The sequence below is a fragment of the Schistocerca piceifrons genome, chromosome 2 (genome assembly GCF_021461385.2).
Source record: "Schistocerca piceifrons isolate TAMUIC-IGC-003096 chromosome 2, iqSchPice1.1, whole genome shotgun sequence".
In the NCBI taxonomy this organism is placed as follows: Eukaryota; Metazoa; Arthropoda; class Insecta; order Orthoptera; family Acrididae; genus Schistocerca; species Schistocerca piceifrons.
The window spans coordinates 661947009-661969796 of record NC_060139.1 but is presented as its reverse complement, the minus strand read 5'-3'; the positions used below and the strand labels follow the sequence as shown (position 1 = coordinate 661969796).

Below are 22788 nucleotides of genomic sequence, written 5' to 3'. Positions count from 1 at the left end.
ACTCTGTGATACATGTTACTCTGTGATTGTGGGCTCCAACATGCTGACTACATTTGCCTGCAAATCAATTGCTAGATGCAGTGGATGCTCATAGTTTACTTTTCATGCTGAAACGGTTGCACTGAAACAATTCAAATCTTCCAGAATGTAAAAAAGGAAAACAAAGCAGGTACATTACAGCATTAAATGAAGTTTCTCTCTGTTCCAATTCGCGGGATAATTGTCTACTTAATTGCTGTGTAGTTGGTTCCTCAGACCATCTGTACAGACTATCGAAGAGAGATTTATTGTTGAGGTAACATTTTTCTCTTTCTTTTTGTGTGTCAACTATTTCTGTCATCACAATTCTACAAAACAAGGGAAGTTAAATTGTGATCACCATGTGAAGAGATTTGTAGGCGATGGAAACAATCCATCCTTGAAGGGTGGTGGGGGATTTCGTCTTAATTCTCAGGGGTGTCTGACTTCTAAAGTACCAGAGGTTTACAAAAATATTCCATGGAGATATGTTATTTATTCATTGATGTTGATCAGTCAAGCTGTTGGTAACTGTGTGTATTGGTTACTTCAGTAGGTGACATCAGTTGCAAAATATCCCTCCTCAGGCCTGTGAACAGTTGTGGATTTAATTAAGAATGTGATGGTATGCACTGATACAGAGTCCTGAAACAGTCATTCTTCATTCTCTTGATTCTGTCTGCATGTGTTCAGGTTTCTGTTCACACTTAATCAAATAATCACTTGAAAAAGGAATTTCATACAGACTTCATAATTTGTTGTCTACATCAAAACGTGCATTATGCTTGCATAGTTGTGGCGTGAGTATTGTTAATGCACTGTGTGTCAAAGACAGCAAGGGTGCAGTTTTAATAAGCAGCAGTGTAAAGGCTCAATGTGTTTCCAGCATGAGATTTCACTCTGCAGTGGAGTGTGCACTTACGTGAAACTTCCTGGCAGATTAAAACTGTGTGCCGGACCAAGACTCTAACTCGGGACCTATGCCTTTCTGTGAGGACAAGTTGTGAGTCATACTTAAGTAGCTCAGTCAGTGAGCACATGCCTGCGATAGGCAAAGGTCCCGACCTGAAGTCTCGGTCTGGCACACAGTTTTACTCTGGGAGGAAGTTTCAGATCAATGTGTTGTCCTGTTTTTCGTTTTAGCGCTTAGGATATAAAATTGTTGGTTTAAGCTTTCTGTTCTGCTCTCACAGCAAGCATTTATTTTAATTTGAAATGGCTTTTTGAATTCAATCCAAAGAAAATAGGTGGATGCAGAATACCTTCCATTTAGTCTTTTAGCATTTTGTTATATGGAACACTAACTTAATGTACTCTGGGTGGGTTAACGTTTTTTGTGTTGGATGAATGTTAAGTGATCACAGATAACATTTGAATGTTGGTAGGAGTGCTACAGGTCATAGTGTTTCTTGCAAATCAACCCTCTGCATTTTCATATTGTCTGCGTAGCAGTAGTTAATTTATTGTCAGTTAATGTGTAGTTGTCAGTTCTGTTTGTCTTTGTATGCAGCATCATCCCTGATGATGATAAAATTGTGTGTGTGCATGTAGTTTTTTCCAATACTTACAGTTGTGTGCATACTTAGTAATTACCATGGTCAGAACTGTAAGTACAGTGGATGTACCTTTGGTGAGACTTTGCATGGTTTTACTTTGGAATGAAAATATACTAGTAACTATTGCCAAAGTTGTCACCACTCAGTGGATTTTGAATTCTATCTACCGATAGGTATGAAAATAAGATTATTGAGTTTCTGTATTATTCAAGCTGAAGCTTGCCAGATATTGCAATTTGTCGACAACTGTCAAAGAAATTTAGCCATGTAGGTGAAGACTTCAGCAACACACTATACTCGACCAGCTGAATATTTCATTACTGTTGCTGAGGCAAGAATAGATCATTTAAATGCACCAACAAGAGATTATTGACTTCCAGCAACATGAATGGGCCGCTTGTCAGAACAAGCAGCCAGTTTATTTGCGAAATAAGTTCTTCCAAGTTCTATTAGATATCCTGATCCCCATTAGTTGCGCACTTGGAAAAAACCACATTCTCAGAAATTTGTTACATAAAAATCTTGTTTGCCATTTCCTATGAAATGTTATACAGCATGTGCAATTTCCTTATACAATATGTATGCTTCTTCATCCTGAAATTTTAAATTTTGAAATTCAGATTCAGACAGCTGAAATGGTCTTTGTTTGATTTTAAAAAAAAGGAAGCTTTGCACTGCTGTCATTAAAAACTCTGTTTTCACCTTGACATGTACTATCAAAATGGTGATGATCAGACATTTCGTTTAGGTGCCAATTTGTGGGTAGGAGGGGGCTATGTAGCCAAAAATATTAGAATGTTAAACCAAAAAGTGAAGTTTATTTTCCTAAAATGAACAGTGTTGGAGAGATTGGCTTTCGAACTATTACATTGAATGATTGTTGTGATAGAGCTGATATTTAGTGTAGATTGGAAACAATGAAGTGTGTCTGAATAATTATGTTTCCATGTTATTGAACTGGCACTTTAATGTTATATGTATGAATCTGCTAGTTCCATGGCAACAAGAGATGACTTTGCATGTGCACAAAATCTGTCCTCCTAAGTGGCATGTGTAATTTTCTGATGCAGTATATGGCTCTTAACTTTGTAATTGTTTCTCATCTGTAGAATTTGAATTCTTGAATTCCATTACTATTACATAATCAAAACAGCTTCAATGAAATTTGTAGCTTTCACACCATCAGCATACATTTAAGTCATACCTGGTACAATATGTGGTTTGTAGATGGAGTTTTCTGTTAATTGTATAGCCCAGTTTTCCATTTAAAGAAACATTTGAAGTTTGTAGCTCTGCCTCTTTTTCCTCTCTCTAGCAGAAGTTATTTATTGTACTTTCACAAAAGATAAAAGCTTTGCTCCTAAATACTAATAACCATAACTTAACATAATTATTTTGCAGAACTAATTGAATAAAGAAACAGATGATAGATTTAAAGTTAGTTGAGAAACTGAATAATTAAAATAATATTCTTCCAGAATGGGATAGTTATGGACCAGGCAGGGTATGCCTGTTCATAGCCCAAGTTCTGTGTGCATGATGTGTTTGACCTTGACTCTTGGAAGAGGGCATCAGTCACTTAAGGGTGAATTCTTCTGCAATGGAGAGAAAAACGATAGCAGTGATGCATAATTTATTAGAAAACCTTAGCCCTTCTGCATAAAAATTCTTGTATCAAAATTTGAACAAATTGTAATATCTTACACAGTTGTGTATTTATTAGGATATATGCTGCAGTTGATAAAGATGGAGAGAATGCCAAGTTCCGTCAGAGTAATGTCAGTCATTTGAGTGAACCAAGCACCAGCCATTTGGATGAAGTTTCATATGATAACAAATGTGGTTAGTATGTACTTCAGAATAATCACTTTCCCATCATGTGTATGATCAGGATGTGTATACTAGTGTCATCGGAAATAAATAATTATGTTATAAGAAGTTAATAGCTCCAGATTTCATTGGAATGGTATTTCATCAGTACAGAAAAATAAGTTCTGCTGCTTATAGTTCAGTACTAATGTAACCATGAAAACATTCCATCTGCTGTTGGGTTAAACTTCAGCTCCTCATGTTTTCAATGATGGAAAGAATTAATGTGTGCACAAAAATCTATTTCATAAGTGCAGACTTCTGATTATCAAGGTGATGCCATTTCAGCTTTAAACTTATTATTGTCAGGTGTCTTTCTCACGTTTCAGCAGAATCACTTGATTTTGCACTTACCAGAATTTTGTATCAATGATGTGGAGTAACCGTTGAAGCAAGATATTTTTTCAGTAAAATTAAAACAATAGGCTATTTTTCTGTGTTAAACATATGGTTTATTCTGGTTGATTGTAACATCTATATAGCATTTATTGTCAATATTCTCACAAAATGTTACTTTTATGTAATTGAAGCTGAAAAATCTTTAAATATCAAGATCTGGTCACATTATCGAAAACCCTCTGTTACTGGCTGATGCTCTGGTGATGTCACAGGCTATGAATAAGACGAAGCTATACTTGGGTTATAGTAGCGTTAGCTGAAGTTAGGGGGTTTTAACATACTTTTACTGCAAGCAGTTTATCTGTTTAGTGGTGGAAAATGCCGTTATAACTTTAAAGTAACAATAGAAATGAATTTTGTGAGCACTGATTGTGGAAACCTTGCCAAAGTTGATGTGTTTGTGCTCCACCCATTTAGAGCGGTGATATGTGCAACAATGGACCTTCACCTGCTTCCTGCAACATTATTAAACTTGCTCAGAACTAAGGAATTGTAGAAGTTCTGCAAAAGGATCCATATATTATAACTAGATTGTTAAGTATAAGTCATGAGTTATGACCCAAAGCACAGCAGAATTATTCTTGGCAATATTTAGTGCTGATTTCCTGTATAGAAGATACTCAGATGAGTACTGCACGTCACACATTGCATAGCGCAACACATAGCATGTTTGACTCCAGTGTAAGAGGTCATATGTTCGGAACCTGGGAGGATCATATATTTCTAAAAGTTTATACACAATACAAAAATAACATTAGCAAGAACTGGTTGTAGCAGCTGTTTAGGTCGTAGGCCATATTATATATGGCTTTGCATTAGTCTGTCTGAGAAATGGGCAATAGAGGATAAATGCATTTACTTTATAAGAAAACAGTTCACTTCTTTGGAAAGCATTGCTGGTAGAGTGACGATATCACTATATGTCCACAGTACAACAAGGTAGACTACGAGGTCGAGGTGACACAGACGTAACGGCTCTGATGTTTGTGAGTGTAAACTAATGTTAGCATCTGAAAAAGACTTACTTCATCTTTATGTAAGATGATGAAACTGCAATGAAACTGCTGAAGTTTAAACAGTAAGGATCATAGCTAGACAGTATGAAGATGCAAACGTTGTTTCTAATAAAGTAAAAAGTGTGTGGTCACCTTGACTAAAAAATATCTTTTTGAACTTGACTTGAGTGAACAGCTGTTGAAAATGTGAGCACATGTAAATAGCAAGGAGAACACAATAATATTCTGTTGTGTGTGGTGAAGTTTAATTGTGATTTGGTTTTCATATGAAGGGACATTTTACAAATAAGTTAAAATGTTCTTTCGTGTTACATTCAAACCAGTGAGTGATCTATGGACATTGTCTTATAAAATTCGATGGTTTACCTCTCTTAACAACTGAGCTACCGAATGACTGCAGTGTCATTAGTTAAAACGTCAATTTTCACTAAGTTTAATTTCCTTGAATGATACTATTCTTTGTTGTAACAGTGGGAGAGCATATCTTGGAGATAAGTCAACATTAACTTCACAGCGCAAGACATTTTTAATTAAGTTAGTGAACTTCTGTGTCAACATGGTGGCAATTTGCCAGTACAGTGCAACCACATTTTATGCATCTTCTCATTCTATGGAACAATCGAAAACAACTTTTCAGGGATTCTTGTAGATGTATTTTTACAGTATGGTACTGAACACCATTTGTAATCTAAATTCCAAAACAAGACATCACTGTTAATTACCATTATGACATTAGGAGCAGTGATCTAGCCAGTGACGTCCCAGGCATCACATGATTCGAATGGAGTGTTTTAGTGGGTGTGTTAATTATTTTAATTTCATTTCTGTTTTTATAAAAGATAGTGAAATGCAAGAGGAAAAAACGGCATGTTGAGAGCATAAAATGACATAATCAGTCACTTAAGACAATTTTCAGAAAAGTCAAATTCTGTATTACACCATAAAGAAATTCTTTATCTGTAAGTTAAGGAATTGGGGATAAAATTATGACATACATATTTCAAACAGCTGTTCATTTAATCATACAGCTGACATACAGTAAAAATTACTATACAAAATCCCAATGTAAGAAAGTTTTGGGGGTACAAGACCAAATGGATGCAGACTGGAATTGAGCTGTAAACTGTAGAAGAATGGTAACAGGACAGAGATACGTGTAACAGTTAAGTGTACTGTGTAGGGTAGTGAATTCACTGTCTCAAACAATGGAAACTCCAGTATGGAATATCAGCAATATTAGGTATAGGATAGATTGCTACTCATCATAAAGATGACCCCTTAAGCTGCAGATGGACACAATAAAAAATCTTAACACATGCAGCTATCAGCCGAAGCCTTCCTCATCAACGAAAACATACACACATTCACACAAGCAAACACACCTCAGACACACTTGGCCACCACGAGAGAGAGACAGAGAGACAGAGAGACAGAGAGAGAGAGAGAGAGAGAGAGAGAGAAGGGGGGGGAGGGGGGGGGGGCTATAGGTGTGCTTGCTTATGGGAATGCACGTATGTTTTCTATGCTGAGGAAGGCTGTGTCCAATACCTACATCATGTGTAACAGTCTTATCATTGTGCTTGTCTGCAACTCAGTAGGTCATCTTTATGGTGAGTAGCGATTTATACTATTCCTGATATTGTTGAATTCGTTATATGTTACCCACCTCAGAGTAGTGGCTTACATAGACTGCAGCACTTAGCAGCATTATGCTTGGTTACCGTGAGTACAAGTGCAGGTTTTTAGCAGCATAAAAGTTTTCAAACTGTGTTGCTCTGTTCACCAGTTGAAATTTATCAAATTTTTTATTTCACAGACAGCAACCATAGTACACAGAGACAGTGCACCCTCGAAAGATTGATTTTTCCCCCATTTTTGAAAGGAAATTTCCAAGGAAATCAGTGGTGAGCTAGGTGGCTTGTTTGGATACAATGGTCACTCAAATACTATTTGAACTGGTGATTATTTAGTGGATGGACGTCACGAAATTGATGATAGTGATAACCATATCCATGACATTTTTATTTTAATTTACTTAGCACATAAACTGTGTTGCTGGATAATGCAGTGAATAATTGTTAAATTGGCTTTCTCAGTATTCAATAAATTCTTTTCATGAAATGACCATTGCAGGTGCTCCATCAGAACAAACTCCAGCAAGTTCTCTCCATTGCCGATCAAACATTTCGATGATTTCTTTCACTTCTTTGAAAATATCATCACCAATAGTAGTTCCTTTTAGTTGTAAGGCTAATAATTCTTCCATTATGTTAGCTTCACATCTGCACCCTGAACAAAAATTGCTAATTGAGTTGTCTCACAAATGTCACATAGTGCAAAGTCATCACAAACTTTTTGCAATGTCATTTGCCATCATAACAATTCTGTGAAGGAATTTTTGTCTCAATAAACTTACTTGTTGGATTTTCTTTTTATTTATTGATTGATACATTGTGTGTCTAGAATGTCAAAGGGGCCCTCAGTATAAAACGAGCTTTAACTAAACTGTCCCGCTGTGTCCAAATCTGGGAAACATTTGTTGTTGCTTTCCAAATTGGAAATTAATATTTTGATATTGTCTTTCTGCAATTGTACTGTAAGCTGTTGTTCAACAGTGTGTTTCATAGAAAAGTGCCTCTTCACATTATATTGCTTCAAAACGGTTAGTGATTCATGAGACACAACAAGCAAACTGATTTATATTTGTACATGTAAAGAAATAATGCTCTCTACATTTTCCTTGAAAGTGACAAGACTCAGTATTTACTTTTCTCTTGTTAATACTAGACATTTTGCGAATAAACTCAGCAAAAGTGCACAAAAGCACTTGTACAAAATTAACAAACTAGCACTTGCTGTAATGCATGAACTGACAGCAGATAACTAGTTCGGTCACCAAGTTATGGGCCCTGCTACCATTGTTCCAGTTGGCACATTTCATGAGTAGTCAGTAACTTTCTGTGCTTTGTTGCCTACTACCAACATTTAGTGATGTATCAATGTGTAGCACAGATGCAGGCAACAAGCTGTATGTTGTTAGCACTGATCCAGAGGTTAAAATGTCTCCAAGCACCCACTTCAATGTAGTGAGCTATCTCCCCCCCCCCCCCCCCCCCCCCAACCTCCGCATGCACATGTCAACCCATCGACCATAACTTTGCACACAGACTGGAAATTGTTTCTCCTTGTTATAATCCCACATAGGTGAAATGGCGTTGCGCGTGCTTGGAGTAAGCAAAACGATCATTGTTTTATGTCAGGATCTGCAAAACTGAGGCTACTTGAGCGTTAGCAGAAATAATACAAAAATGGGGTACAATGCAAGTGTCCTCCCATCTCCCGGACTGAAACCAATCACAGCCCAAGTCTGCCCCCATACCTGGTTGTTTTTTATGTGAGAACGGAATCTTCTGTTGTCTCAAAGAATGACACAAATTGAAGTACTGAAGCCATTTCTGTCTTTGTGTAACCTGTTAAGAATCAGAACTGTTGTCTGAATCTCACTGTAGGTTGGTGTAAGTGGTATAAGGGGCAGTCAAATGAAAATGAGACAAATGGAAAAAAGTGAACGGTTCGGTATTTCAAAATAATCACCATGACTGTTAATAATTTAACCTACTATGAAACAAGATGATCAATGTCTTCATGGAACTGTGATTGTACCCAGGCAATCACCTCTTTGTTCGAAGCAAATTGATGGCTACGAATGTATTTCTTCAGGGCATCAAATACATGGAAATCGCAAGGAGAGAAATTGGGCCACTGGAGGATTTGCAAGGGCTTACCAGCAAAATTTGAGCAGCTTATTGTGGACGGACACTACCCTGAAACAGAATGATACTGTCCATCAACATTCTTGGGCATTTGGACTTGATTGTTTTCTTTTGATTTTTGCAAAGTGCCCACATGAAGCACATCATCCTCTTCAGAGTCCCAATCTCTCCCCATGTGACTTCCACGTTTTTGAAGCCATGAGGAAAGACATATATGGCTGTTGATTCGCTTTGGACAAAGAGGCGCACACCTAGCTACAATCATGGTCCTATAGGCAACAACAAATATTCTTGTATGAAGGCATAGATGGTTTTGTCTTACAGTTGCATAAATGTGTGAACAGTTATGGTGGTTTGAACAGTTATGGTGGTTACTTTTGAAATATTAAAAAGTTTACTTATTTTTCCTTCTATTTAATTTTCATTTCACTGCCGCTTACACTCCTATCACTCTTTGTGTGCAGTACTTCAGAGGATGCAAAATGATGGTGGATCACGGTTCCAGCATATAAACAGTTTGAAAGAGGTTGTAGCATTTTTCAATTGCTTCAAGGGTGAGCCAGCCATTGTGAGGATGAGGAGGATGACAAAAATTATAAATTTGCCAGTTTGGGACAATGGCCAGATGTTAGTTTAGTTATGCCTGTGTGATGTTTATATTTCTAGTTTCTTATATTACAAATCTCAGTGAATGAAGTAATCTTAATTGCAGTACTCACATTTAAGCACTTGATCAAAACAGTAGCTGTTATGATGCACATTTCAGCCAGATCTTACATCATGATTGTCAGAAGATGAGATCACACCTTGTCCTCATCACAGAAAACCCACATTCATCAGCAGAAACATTTTAACTGAGGAATATCACATGTTAATATAATACAACTAGTTCTAATATTCTTCTAATATGAAAATGCGCACACACACACACACACACACACACACACACACACACACACACACGCGCGCACACATACTCTTTATCTTTCAATTTTCATTGTCAGAATTTATTCTTAGCACTAGTAATTGTGTACTTTTCCATAATTTCAGTAGGTGCCAACAGTTTGAAAAGACATTCACGGAGCCATTGTCATACAGACATAGAGGCAAAAGATTTCATAACCACAGGTAGCACATCTAAGGTGGACGACAAAGAGTCAGAGAAACCTCTTATGAGAAACCCTGACTGTAGTGCCAATAATGGCAGTTTTTTTGTTCTGGTTGTACCAAAGAAAGAACCATTGCCGGAAGAACATGATAAATTGCCCAGGTAACTTTCTCAGTTTATGGTAATCTGATGTAGAAAGTTTTTGTCTTCCAGTTGTAATTTCATTGGAATCTTGATGCATGATGTTTATTGTTCTTTCGTGCCTGAATTTGTGGTGAATTTATCAGATTACTTCAAGTTTTAGTAGTACTCAGTAGAAAAGACCTCTTGTAAAGATGTTAAATCCTAACATTTAGAACAACTTGGACTCTAGACCTTATGTTCAAATCTTTCACTCCTTAGCCTCAACTTAACTATCTCACCAACCACTTAACTAAAGGAAAATTCACTTTTAGTATTTACACTGTTACATTGAGATGTCGAAAAGTGTGGCATCTATGTGTGACCAAATTGGTTTTATTAACTACGAGGGCTATCCACAAAGTACAGTACGTTTTGGAATTAAAAATACTGAGATGTCAAAGCATGACTTAAAGCAGAGTGGAAGGAGGGGGGAATAATTGCATGTCTCTTCAAGAAGGGAAGCTGAAGGGACTTAAAAACTATTGCAAACATTTTTGAGAAGGTTCTGGAGAACAGTGGAAGCATCTGAGAGAACAGAATGGCTTTGGGCCAGGACAACTCACAATAGATCATCTATTTGCTGTGAGGCAGCTACAGGAATTCAACTACGAAGTGAAAATAGCATAAGAGTTGGAAGTAGGAGAATGGGTAGGCAGAAAGCAGAGAAATTGTCAGTAACAAGGAAGTTCACTCTCTGTTATTTTTCATGGTGTTGAGGGATGACAAGTGACGAGAGAGATGATTTGATTGGGTACAGGAATGAGAAGGAAGTACAGAAACAATTAAATGTTTGGAAAGAAAACATGACACAGTTGAGGAGCAGTTGGAAACTGTGAAAAGTTTCACGTATGTGAGAAGTCATATGAGAGCAGTAATAAGGAACAAAGTTACTGAGAAAAATAAGAATGTGACACACTAGTCACATTACATAGCAATTATATTGAATGTTGCAGAAATCTGGATCATGAATAAAAGGAAAAATAAGGTGCAAGCATGTTTCTGAGAAGTTAGATAGGTATAAAAAACAGGGAAAGGATGAGGGAGGTAACACATGAGGTACCCACGCTAGATAAAAGAATAAAGATCAAAATGTTAGAGCCATTTCAAAAGTGGATGAAAAGAGGAAGCCAAAGGAGGTAAACGAGATGAAGATTGAAAGCAGGAGATCTAAGGAACCCCGAGGGGAAAGCAATGAAAAGGAGTAGAAGAAAGCATGTGCGAAAGAGGAGGCTAGGTTAGAGTAGTGAGAGAGGTGATGGGAGGACTGGACAAAAGACTTGGATTCCAATCACTCTGCCGGTCTTGGGAAACTGTAAAAGATCGTGATGGTGAAAGGCAGTGTAACAGCTTGAGACATTTATAAATTGACACGCTTGTCTTAAAAATGTCTTATTCTTGTCAACAAAAAAGGGCATTCTAGACATGTGCCTATCACTGACATTCCTCTTGTGGAATTTAAGAGTGACTACTTAAAGCAGCAAATAGAAATTGAATGTGAAGTTCTATTCACTACTTAAAGATTGTGCAGATAAAAAGATATTATTGTTGAGTACACAACATTCACTGTACACAAGAGTTAAGCACCACACCTGAGGGGAGTTTCCCTTGTTTCTAACATACGGCCTATTATTCATTCTGGCAAATATTTTTCACATAGAGCCCTCACACAAAGTAGATCTTTGAGGATTTCAGCAATCCACACATGGAACATTATTTCTCAGCTTTTTGAATGGAATGTTTGTTTTCAAAACTTTAACAGTTCTTTCCCTGAAATGGTAGTATTGTTTGCTTCTTTCAGCACTGGTTAAGCTTTCAACAATTTAAGATTGTGTGTTGAGAAGCAGCAGCTGTTTCTTGTAAGTGAAGATAATGCATATCGGATTTGAGGTGGTTTTTTACATTATCTTTTTCTGGATTAGACTATTAAAAAAGGGTACTGAAAACAATTTTAAACTGTGGCAAATAGTTTCTGAATAGTCCTCTCATATACATAAATTCATAATGTTACGGCCCATGCCAACCGCCACAACAGATGAAACTGAAGGTTGCACATTTGTTGTTCTGTAGCAGTTCGTACAGCAGAATTCTATTATGTCATATGTGGTGTATATACTGTAGAGATCTCTCACCTGAAAGACATAGTTAGTAGCATCAGAGCGAAACTTAAAAGCACACTAATGTGTCATTTACTTCGTGCAGAGGTGCATCCCTTTTTTACGAAGTTTTCTTACATAACGAGTAACCCCATGGTTTAGGGGTGCCTCTTTGTTTAGTAATCAGAATTTTATTGGTCCAGGGTTCAAAACGTGCCACCGCATAAATTTTGATCAATAATCAGTATTGATGGCTGATAACTTCAGGCATAAGAAGTCTCACTCAGTCTGCCAACAGCCTTGTCAGAGGGCAGAGGAGCGGATGGAAGTTCAGGGCACTCTCTTGTCCTTGGGGTGGGATGATGGTGATGGTGATGAAGTCCCATACTCCGTGACGAGCGTAGTGGAACGATGCAGGAGACTCGCACTTCCATGCTAGGCAAGGTCCTAGTGGAGGTGGTTTGCAATTCATTGCCTTCCTCCGACGGTAAAGGGGATGGATGGATGGATGGTGGTGGTGGTGGTGGTGGTGGTGGTGGTGGTGGTGGTGGTGAAGACAACACAATAATATCCAATCATCTCAAGGCAGGGAAAATCCGTGACCCTACTGGAAATTGAACCCGGGACCCTGAGCTCAGGAAGCGAGAACATGACCATGATTAGCGGACTTGGGGTGGGAAAATGCCCCTAAAGGTGGAAGAATCAGCAATGATTAGTGGCATGAGTGTGCAGAAGGCAGTGGAAACCACTGCATTAAAGACAGATAACATGTGTATCTACAAGACATGTTGCCTGTAAGTGAAAGTGTCATGATGATCTCCCCATTGGTAAAAGATTCCGGAATAGTCCCCCATTTTAATCTCTGGGAGGATACTGTCAAGGGGGAGATGACCATGAGATAAAGATACAATAACCAACAAAAAGATAATGTTCGAAGAATCAGGACGTAAAATGTCAGAAGCCTGAACGTGGTAGGTATGCTAGAAAATTTGAAAAGGGGAATGAAAGGCTCAAGTTAGATATAGTAGGGCCAGTGAAGTGAAATGGAAAGACATGGGTTTCTGGTCAGATGAATATAGTGTAATATCAACAGCAGCTGAAACTGGTATAACAGGAGTAGGATTTGTTATGAATAGGAAGTTAGGGCAGTGTGAGTGTTAACTGTGAGCAGTTCAGTGATAGGGTTCTTCTTATCACAATCAACAGCAAACCAACACTGGCAATGATAGTTCAGGTATATATGCTGACAGACATCGCAAGGTGAAGATTAGGAGGTAGAGAAAGTATATGAGGGTATTGAAAGGGTAATGCAGTATGCAAAGGAAGATGGAAATCTAATAGTCATGAGGGACTGCATGCAGTTGAAGGGGAAGGAGTAGAAGAAAAGGTTACAGTAGAATATGGGCTTGGACAAGGAATGAGAGAGGAGAAAGACTAATTGAGTTCTGTAATAAATTTCAGCTAATAATAGTGAATACTCTGTTCAAAAATCAAAAGAGGAAGAGGTATACTTGGAAAAGGCTGCGTGATACGGGCAGATTTCGGTTAGATTACATCATGGTCAGACAGAGATTCCGAAATCAGATACTGGATTGTAAGGAGCAGATAGACTTAGATCTTACTGTAGTAGTGATGAAGAGTAGGCAGACGTTTAAGACGTTAGTCAGGAAGAATCAATGTGCAAAGAAGTGGGGTGCAGAAGTACTAAGGAATGATGAGATATGCTTGAAGTTCTCCTACGGCTATAGATACAGCAATAAGGAATAGTTCAGCAGCTAGTACAGTTGAAGAGGAATGTACATCTCTAGAAAGAGCAATCTCGGAGGTTCAAAAGAAAAACATAGGTACAAAGAAGGTAACTGCAAGGAAACCATGGATAACAAAAGAAATACTTCAGCTGACCATATGAAACTTGGGAATACAGAAATAAAAATCGCTGAGGAATGAAATAGATAGTAAGTACAGGGAAGCTAAGACAAAATGGCTGCTTGAGAAATGTGAAGAAATCGAAAAAGAAATGATTTTCGGAAGAAGGACTAACTCGGCATATAGGAAAGCCAAAACAACCTTCATTGAAACTAAAAGCAAGGGTAGTAACATTAAGAGAGCAACAGGAATTCCACTGTTAAATGCAGAGGAGAGAGCAGATGGGTGGAAAGAATACATTGAAAGCCTGATGTGATAGGAGAAGAAACAAGAGTCAATTTAAAAAAAAGATGGGGATCCAGTATTAGAATCGGAATTTATGAGAGCTTTGGAGGACTTAAATCAAGTAAGGCAGAAGGGATAGATAATCTTGCATCAGAATTTGTAACATCATTCGGGGAAGTGGCAACAAACTGATGGTTAACATTGCTATGTAGAGTGTGTGAGTCTGGTGACATACTATCAGATTTTCGCAAAAATAACACCACAATTCTGAAGACTGCAAGAGCTGACAAGTGCGAGAATTATTGCACAATCAGCTTAACAGCTCATGCATCCACGTTCCTGACAAAAATAATATACAGAAGAATGGAAAAGAAAATTGAGGATGTGTTACATGACAGTCAGTTTGGCTTCAGGAAAGGTAAAGGCACCAGAGACACAATTATGACATTGCAGTTGATAATCGAAGCAAGACTAAAGAAAAATCAAGGCATGTTGATAGGATTTGTCGACCTGGAAAAAGCACTCGACAATGTAAAATGGTGCAGGATGTTCGAAATTCTGAGAAAAATAGGGGTAAACTATAGTGAGATACAGGTAATATACAATATGTACAACAGTCAAGAGGGAGTAATAAGACTGGACAACAAGAACGAAATGCTTGGATTAAAAAGGGTGTAAGACAGGGATGCAGTTGTTTACCCCTACTGTTCAATCTGTACATTGAAGAAACAGTGATAGAAATAGAAGGTTCAGGAGTGGAATTAAAAGTCAAGGTGAAGGGATGTTAATGACAAGATTCACTGATGCCATTGCTGTCCTGAGTGAAAGTGAAGAGGAATTAAAAGATGTGCTGAATGGAATGAACAGTCTAATGTGTACAGAATATGGGTTAAGAACAAATTGAAGAAACACGAAAGTAATGAGAAGTCAGCACAAATGAGAACAGCGAGAAAGTTAACATCAGGATTGACGGTCACGAGGTAGATGAAATAAGGGAATTCTGCTATCTGGCCAGCAAGATAACCAATGATGGACAGAGCAAGGACAACATCAAAAACAGACTAGCACTGGCAAAAGGGCATTTCTGGCGAAGGGAATTCTGCTAGTATCAGACACAGGCCTTAATTTGAGGAAGAAGTTTGAGAATATATGTGTGGAGTACAGCATTGTATGGCAGTGAAACATGACTGTGGGAAAACCAGAATATAAGAGAATGGAAACATTTGAGATGTGGGACAGAATAATGTTGAAAATTAGGTGGACTGGTAAGGTAAGGAATGAGAAGGTTGTGCACAGAATCGGAGAGGAAAGGATTATGTGGAAAACACTGACAAGAAGAAGGGATAGAATGATAGGACATCTGTTAAGACAGGGGTCTTCAAACTTTTTAGTCCGCGGGCCACATTGACTCCTCCACGAAGTCTTAAGGGCCAAGATCTACCTAGTGGGATTAAAGCACCCTAGTACTCCATGATCACTGTAATGTAAGGCTAAAGGAAAGATGAAATCGCAAAAATTTAAGGTTGTGGGAATAGCTAGCACTGAAACGAACTAAGATTTTTATTTAATTACATAATTTTGATTGGTGAACGTACCTGACCGAAATTCTGGATATTTTATTCTGGCAAATTTCACCGACAGAAAAGTATGTCACTGCACGTTCTTCACGAAAGCTTCCTGCAAAGTTAACAAAATCTCAGAATCATTGTTAGCAACACTATTACTGCAAGACGTAACAGAGGTAGAGTATGTCAACGCATTGTTATTTCAAGCTGCGCAACAATAAGTTGTCTTGTAGTCGTGTGGCGAGTAGCAGAGTTAGAGCATATATTTGATAGTTCTGTTACGTGATTGTGTCTATGTTGCGAGTGTGTCCTGAGTTTTTTTAGTGTTTTATGCGCTGTACTAGTAGGTGAGACGACGAAATGTGGGACAATTCAAAGTTTGAATTTGACGAGACAAGGAAAATCTGAAAATCGAAATACGTATAGCACGACTTGAGTATTTTTTCACTGTATTTTTTAGTGGAACTACAGTGAAATTGTGAGTATTTAATTTAGTAATTAAAGTACCTTAAAAATAAATTCATTGCATTTTGTATAGGCAGACTACTCACTAGTTTTATTAGTATTAAATAGCACAATTTTATTTTCAGGTTACAATCTTTTGTGAAGTTCTGTACAAATATGGAAAAGAAACGAAAGGTTGACAGTGAATGTAGAATTTTTAAAGAGCAATGGGGATGTCAATATTTCGTGGTGGAGTCAAGCAACAAACAAATGTGTATTATTTGCAATGAAGCAATATCAGTCTCCAAAGAATACAATATGAAACGTCATTATGAGACTAAGCACTCTCATAATTACTCCAAGTTTACAGGATGCGAACAATTAGAAATGTATGAGTCTCTGAAACGCCAGCTAAAAACCCAGCAGTCGCTGTTTAAGAAAGTAAATGCTGAACAACATGCAGCAACTCGTGCTAGTTTTCGTGTGGCTCATTTAGTAGCGAAACAGTGTAAGTCATTTACTGACGGTGAATTAATTAAGAACTGCATTATTGCAACAGCAGAAGAAATGTGTCCAGAAAAAGTTAATTTATTTAAAAACGTAAGTTTTTCGGCAAACACTGTGGCTCGAAGAATAGATGACATTGCACAAAATATATCAGCAGAACTGCGTGACAAAAATCAAGACTTAGACTGGTTATCTTTGGACGTGGATGAGTCAACAGATGTATGAGATACTGCTCAAGTACTACTTTTTATTCGAGGGATTGACAAAAATTATGAAGTGTATGAAGAGCTCCTTGATGTTGACAGTATTCACGGGACGACCACTGGCGAAGATATTTTTAAAGGAGTTGAAAGGCCAGTTCAGAAAAACAATCTTCAGTGGAAGAAATTAAAATGTATTACAACTGATGGTGGGAAAAACGTGTGGGGAAAAATAAAGTGTTGTTGCTCTCCTTTCTGAGGCCGTAGAAATTGACGGTGGCTCAAAACCATTAATAGTGCATTGTATTATTCACCAACAGTCTTTGTGTGGAAAACGTTTAGATATGTCAGAAGTTTTAAAGCCAATTATTTCAGTTGTTAATTATATCAGATCCCATGCACTCAGTCCTCGCCAGTTCCGCGAGTTTCTTGAACATATTGAGGAAAGCAACTTGCCATATTATACTGCAGTGCACTGGCTTAGCTGCGGTAAAGTTCTGACCTGTTTTTTTGAACTCCGAACAGTAATTGAAATTTTTTTGAACGAAATGAATCACCCTCTGGCTGAGTTACGGAACAGTGAGTGGTTGTGGAAGCTAGCATTTTATACAGACTTAACTAAACATATGGATGACCTTAATTTAAAATTGCAAGATGAAAACCAGCTTCTGCCTGATTTATACACGCATGTAAAGTCCTTTCGTTAAGATTGTTTTGTTTCAATCTCAGTTGAACAAAGTATGCTTCACACATTTTAATACATGCCAAACATTTAGTCAGCAAACTGAGATTCCGTTTCCTGTAACTTTCGCAATTGAAGCTTTGGGCACTTTAAAAATTAATTTTGAATCACGTTTTTCAGATATCGATGCAAATTCAAACGATATCAAGATATTTCAAAATCCCTTCGACGTCGATATAGAAGCGTTACCTGCAGGACTTCAGTTTGTAATTATTGATTTAGCAATGTAGCAACTTTTTTAAAGAAAAACATTCAAAGTCAACATTACTGAAATTTTATAAGTGCCTTCCATCGACACAGTTTCCAAATTTACATAAATTTGCTCGTGACTTTTTTCCGCTTTTGGCACTGCTTATTTGTGTGAAAAAACTTTCTCCAAAATGAAACATGCAAAAAGTATTTACAGATCAAAATTAAGTGACGAGCATTTAAAGTCGCTGATGATTATCTCTACCAGTAAACTTGATCCACAACTGGAGGTAATTACGAAAGGAAAGTTACATCTACATGAAAGTCACTAATTATCACTAAGATGTTAAATTTCTTTACGTGAATACTCCTAACACTGTGAGTTTTCAAGATATAAATTAATTAGTTATTTTTATACATCAGTTAAAACTAAAATATCCAATATCATTATGTACACCAGGTATTGTATTTTCTTTAAATCGTCTTTAAATAAAAATATTTTATACGATTTACGTGCTATGTGTATTTTACAACTTAATCAAAAGAAAGTGAAACCTCGCTTAAGAAGCATCTTCCATAATTATTGATTACTAATGCTAGTCGCCGAAGTGGCGTCCATTTGAAAGACTTGCACCAGACTCGTGAGTAGAATAAAATGCAAATAATTTTTTTACTTAAAATGTTTTCGCCAAACTAGTCTGTTAACCATTCCTTTTTTTCACTATCACACGGAGAATGGTCTGTCTGTTTATTGTGGATAGCCACAAGTTTAATCGTGACCTTCCACTTTGTAAAGATAGAGCTTTGACAATGTTGTGGTGTATTGGTCGCGATAGGCCTCGAAACTCAATTGTTGGCAGTATAGGTACCACCTGAAATATTTGGTGGGCCGGATACCGAGGATGTCCGGCCCGCTAATGCGGGCCGGTTTGCCGACCCTCGCGGGCCGTAACCGGCCCGCGGGCCGTAGTTTGGAGACCCCTGTGTTAAGACATCACGGAATGACTTCCATGGTACTAGAGAGAGCTATTGATGGCAAAAATTGGAGTGGAAGACAGAAACTGGAAGACATCCAGCAAATAATTTAGGACGTAAGTTGCAAGTGCTAGTCAGAGGTGAAGAGGTTGACACAGGAGAGGAATTTGTGATGGGCCACATCAAACCAGTCAGAAGACAGATGGGTCAAAAAGAAAAATGAGTAAATGTGTTGTCGATACATTATTTATGTTCAGCAAATAAAACTGTTTGAAACTAGTAATGGTTCATCTGGAGACAGTTCAATACAAAGTAAGTTACTAGGCAATTGGTTTTTTAATTTTATGTGTGAAAATTGTAACTCTATTAATGTTTGTAGCAAAGGCAAATTTTTAATACAGAAAACCAATCGAAGACTTCAGTTTTAACCTCACAAGATACTTGCTCTTTGTTTTTGATAGTTCAGAAGAGGGCTGCTGCATTCAAGTATGGCCATGCAGTCATTAAATATGAACATACCATACATCAAAGATTATATACAAATGATGAGTCATGATAAAAATTTAGAATTCTGTGCTCACTGATACCTGTAAGCATATGAGCTCATTGCTATTTCAAGATCCTTATGCTCATACGAATTGTTGCATAAGAATGTTTAGATTTGTTTGAAATATGCAGTTTTACTGACTTTATCGGCTGTTTTATAACAATAGCAGAAATGTGGACTCTAAATTGCATCCAAGAGACAGCAATTAAAACATGGGATTTGACACTTTGTCATTTGACAAATTGAAAGAAACATTTTAGGCCAGCACTTTAGTACGGTGCAAGTTGGCAGGAACACAATTATTATGGTGGGGTGTCCCAAACTACCTTTATGTTTTCTACGTTTTGGTGAATTGTTTTGGTGAATATATATTTTCAGGATTTCCTGTTGCTCAATACTTTTCTTGGAAGTACACTTCATGGAAATATGATTGTTAAACAGTGCATGATTTAAAACATTAGGACAAGTAAAACAACAAATTTGCTTTAGATTTTTAATTTATGGATTACTAAAATAACAGTAGGTAGTTACTTCTCTGTATTTTATCGGTAATAGCTGCAGTTGAACTCTGTTACTGTTCCTTTGAGGTGTAGAATAATAACCACTACCAGTGGCAACAGAAGGTGCTGTTTAACACAAGTTACGTTTCCGGCTTCTGCCCATATTCAGGTGGTTTACATTCATGTATATGTTAGCATACTCAGTGTTTGGTGTAGCCTTATCGTTTCCATATTACATTTCCTTTTACAAGATTTTTTGTTAACTCTTTATTAGTCACCATGCTAATTATTGGTGCTTCCATGTTATGTTTTTGATAAAGTAGTGGCACTTCAGATGTTCGTAACTTCAAAGGCACACCCACTCACAAAATCCAGTGTTTCATCTCTATTCATTCACGGATCATCATGATGAAGATAATGTAGATTTTCAACTGAATTACATATAAAAATATGTTTCAGTTATAAGAAATTGTACATGAAATAAACTTTGAGTTCACTACTCATAGTTTCAGTGTAGAGCAACTACTTCTCTCCATAATTCTATGGAGGGAGAAACTTTGCCGTATTTTAATTTTAAAAGATGTATTAGAAAGTAATGGTGTTCTTATGAAGCCCTGAATCAAATTTTAACCACATTCAGCCTGCTTGCATCTTGAGCAGACCTTGCTAGAGCACTCCAAACTAACTGGAACTGTTGACATGGATATCTCATTTTTCTCTTCAGACAAAGAGGACAAAAGGCACATGTATTTAGTTCTTCATACAGTTCTTTCCATGTTTGGCATGTGTTCTTCTGATGCTGTCACTCAGCTCCTATTACAGACTCTTGCTAGAGTCTTCATGAAGACACATCTCATCAATACTTTCGCCACTGGGTAAGCTTGATGCCACACAAAAGAATTCACAGCACAAACAACGTCCACTGACTTATGAATAAGTTGCATGCATTTGGTTGAGACATACCATACCATCTTTTGTTGTATTATATAACATGATGATCTCTGGTTTACGTGAGTCATGCTCATTGTTTACAGAGTGGCCCACAGGAGAGACCAGTATTGCAGCTATAGACTTCTTGGGTGCAAAGAAAACCAGTGTCATGTCTGCAGTAAAATCATGAAGAGGTGTCTTCACGACTTGATTCTTATTGGGTAGAAATCGCTGTGGAATCTCTCTTTTCAGCATACTGGCTTACGAGAGATGGTGTCTTAGGTTCATTGACTACTTTTAATGACTAGTACCAGTTTCACTGTGTATTTTTCTGTGTGTATTCACTATCTTATGTCAACTGTAAAACAGCATGTGTAGGAACACTGACTTTTCTTATGGTTTGAGAGGGTGTGACCATTGCTGCATTTCATGGAATAAATGTATGCATTATACAAGTAATCTGTACATTCATCAGCCAGGCACTGAGTTTTCAACACTTTTTTTGCCAGTTTGTCATATACATTCTAAACCCACACACTGTGTGGAAAGGTATAAGCATTTTATTGACACATGTTGCACCTACAGGGTAGCAAAGTTGATTCATTTCAGTGTGATTCAGAAATATCTGTGAAGTTGCTGGTGATTTGTATACTGTCTTCCCTCGCAATTATCTAGATTGTAAAATAATAATCCAAATAATAGAAATAAAACTTACTGTCTTGCCCAAAATACTAAGCATTTCACAGGTAAAATCAGCGTGTCCACTTTACACTGATGGCTGGTGGGTTGCCTATTTAGGATACTGACTAATCTGAAAAAGCGTAAACGTTGTGCTACATCATGTAGATGCCTCACAATGTGGAAACATTGCATTTCCAGGCGGGGAATTACTCTCAAAAATGACTTGTTTGCCATCAAGCACAACGTAATAAGAGTTTTCGATGTTCTAGTGATGCAGCTTGTGCTTAGTGTTCTGGTCTACTGAGCTATCAAAGTGCGAGTCACGGCATACCCTAACTGCTCCACTTCTGTTAGCACATTGCCTCATACTTTTCAAACGTAACAGAGCCTTTTGTATGCCTTTCTTGACTAATGCTCGGTGATGAAAGGATATTGCAACAAAATGGCTTGGCAACACCTGCTAGGAAGAAATGTTGTGAAGGCAGCTTGGGACTTAAGTCTGTATAGCTCAGCTGGTAATGGGTATTCACTTTTGCCAACATTCATTGCAAGAGATGCCACAACTGAGTTGACATTTAAAATTTATTGTTTACATAGATCTGAAGATGATAGATATTGGTTGTAACCAGTCATGCCATAAAATAAATGTGTAACTGATACGGCCAAATGCATGATCAGTTGTACATGGTTAAACTGTTATCTGGGAAAGATGACGTTCCTGTTTTGGGTCCCAATTCGGTATACAATTGATCTGCCAGAAATTCCACTGTTAGTAGAATTTCTTGCTTAGTCCTTAAGTATGTAATTTTTCTTCAAAACAATGTAGTTATGCTTAGTGTGTCTATTGATTCCAATACTGACAACAGGTACCAGGCATGTTGTTGTTGTTGTTGTGGTCTTCAGTCCTGAGACTGGTTTGATGCAGCTCTCCATGCTACTCTATCCTGTGCAAGCTTCATCATCTCCCAGTACCTACTGCAGCCTACATCCTTCTGAATCTGCTTAGTGTATTCATCTCTTGGTCCCCCTCTATGATTTTTACCCTCCACGCTGCCCTCCAGTACTAAATTGGTGATCCCTTGATGCCTCAGAACATGTCCTACCAACTGATCCCTTCTTCTAGTCAAGTTGTGCCACAAACTCATCTTCTCCCCAATTCTATTCAATACCTCCTCATTAGTTATGTGATCTACCCATCTAATCTTCAGCATCCTTCTGTAGCACCACTTTTCGAAAGCTTATAGTAGCACCACTTTTCGAAAGCTTATATTCTCTTCTTGTCTAAACTATCTATTGTCCACGTTTCACTTCCATACATGGCTACACTCCTTACAAATACTTT

At 37.5% G+C, this 22788-nt stretch overlaps 1 protein-coding gene across 2 annotated transcripts in view; it reads left to right on the top strand.

The window, feature by feature from the left end:
• Window positions 1-22788, top strand: part of LOC124775018 (male-specific lethal 3 homolog) — a 104265-nt gene that overhangs the window by 61609 nt on the left and 19868 nt on the right. Inside the window, exons 7-8 of one of the 2 annotated variants that reach the window (XM_047249778.1) lie at window positions 3298-3416; window positions 9682-9901. The exons of the other annotated variant lie outside the window; for it this stretch is intronic. Of the exons in view, the coding sequence (XP_047105734.1) occupies window positions 3298-3416; window positions 9682-9901 (339 nt within the window). The remainder of the gene's footprint in view (window positions 1-3297; window positions 3417-9681; window positions 9902-22788) is intronic. 2 annotated transcript variants of the gene reach the window in all.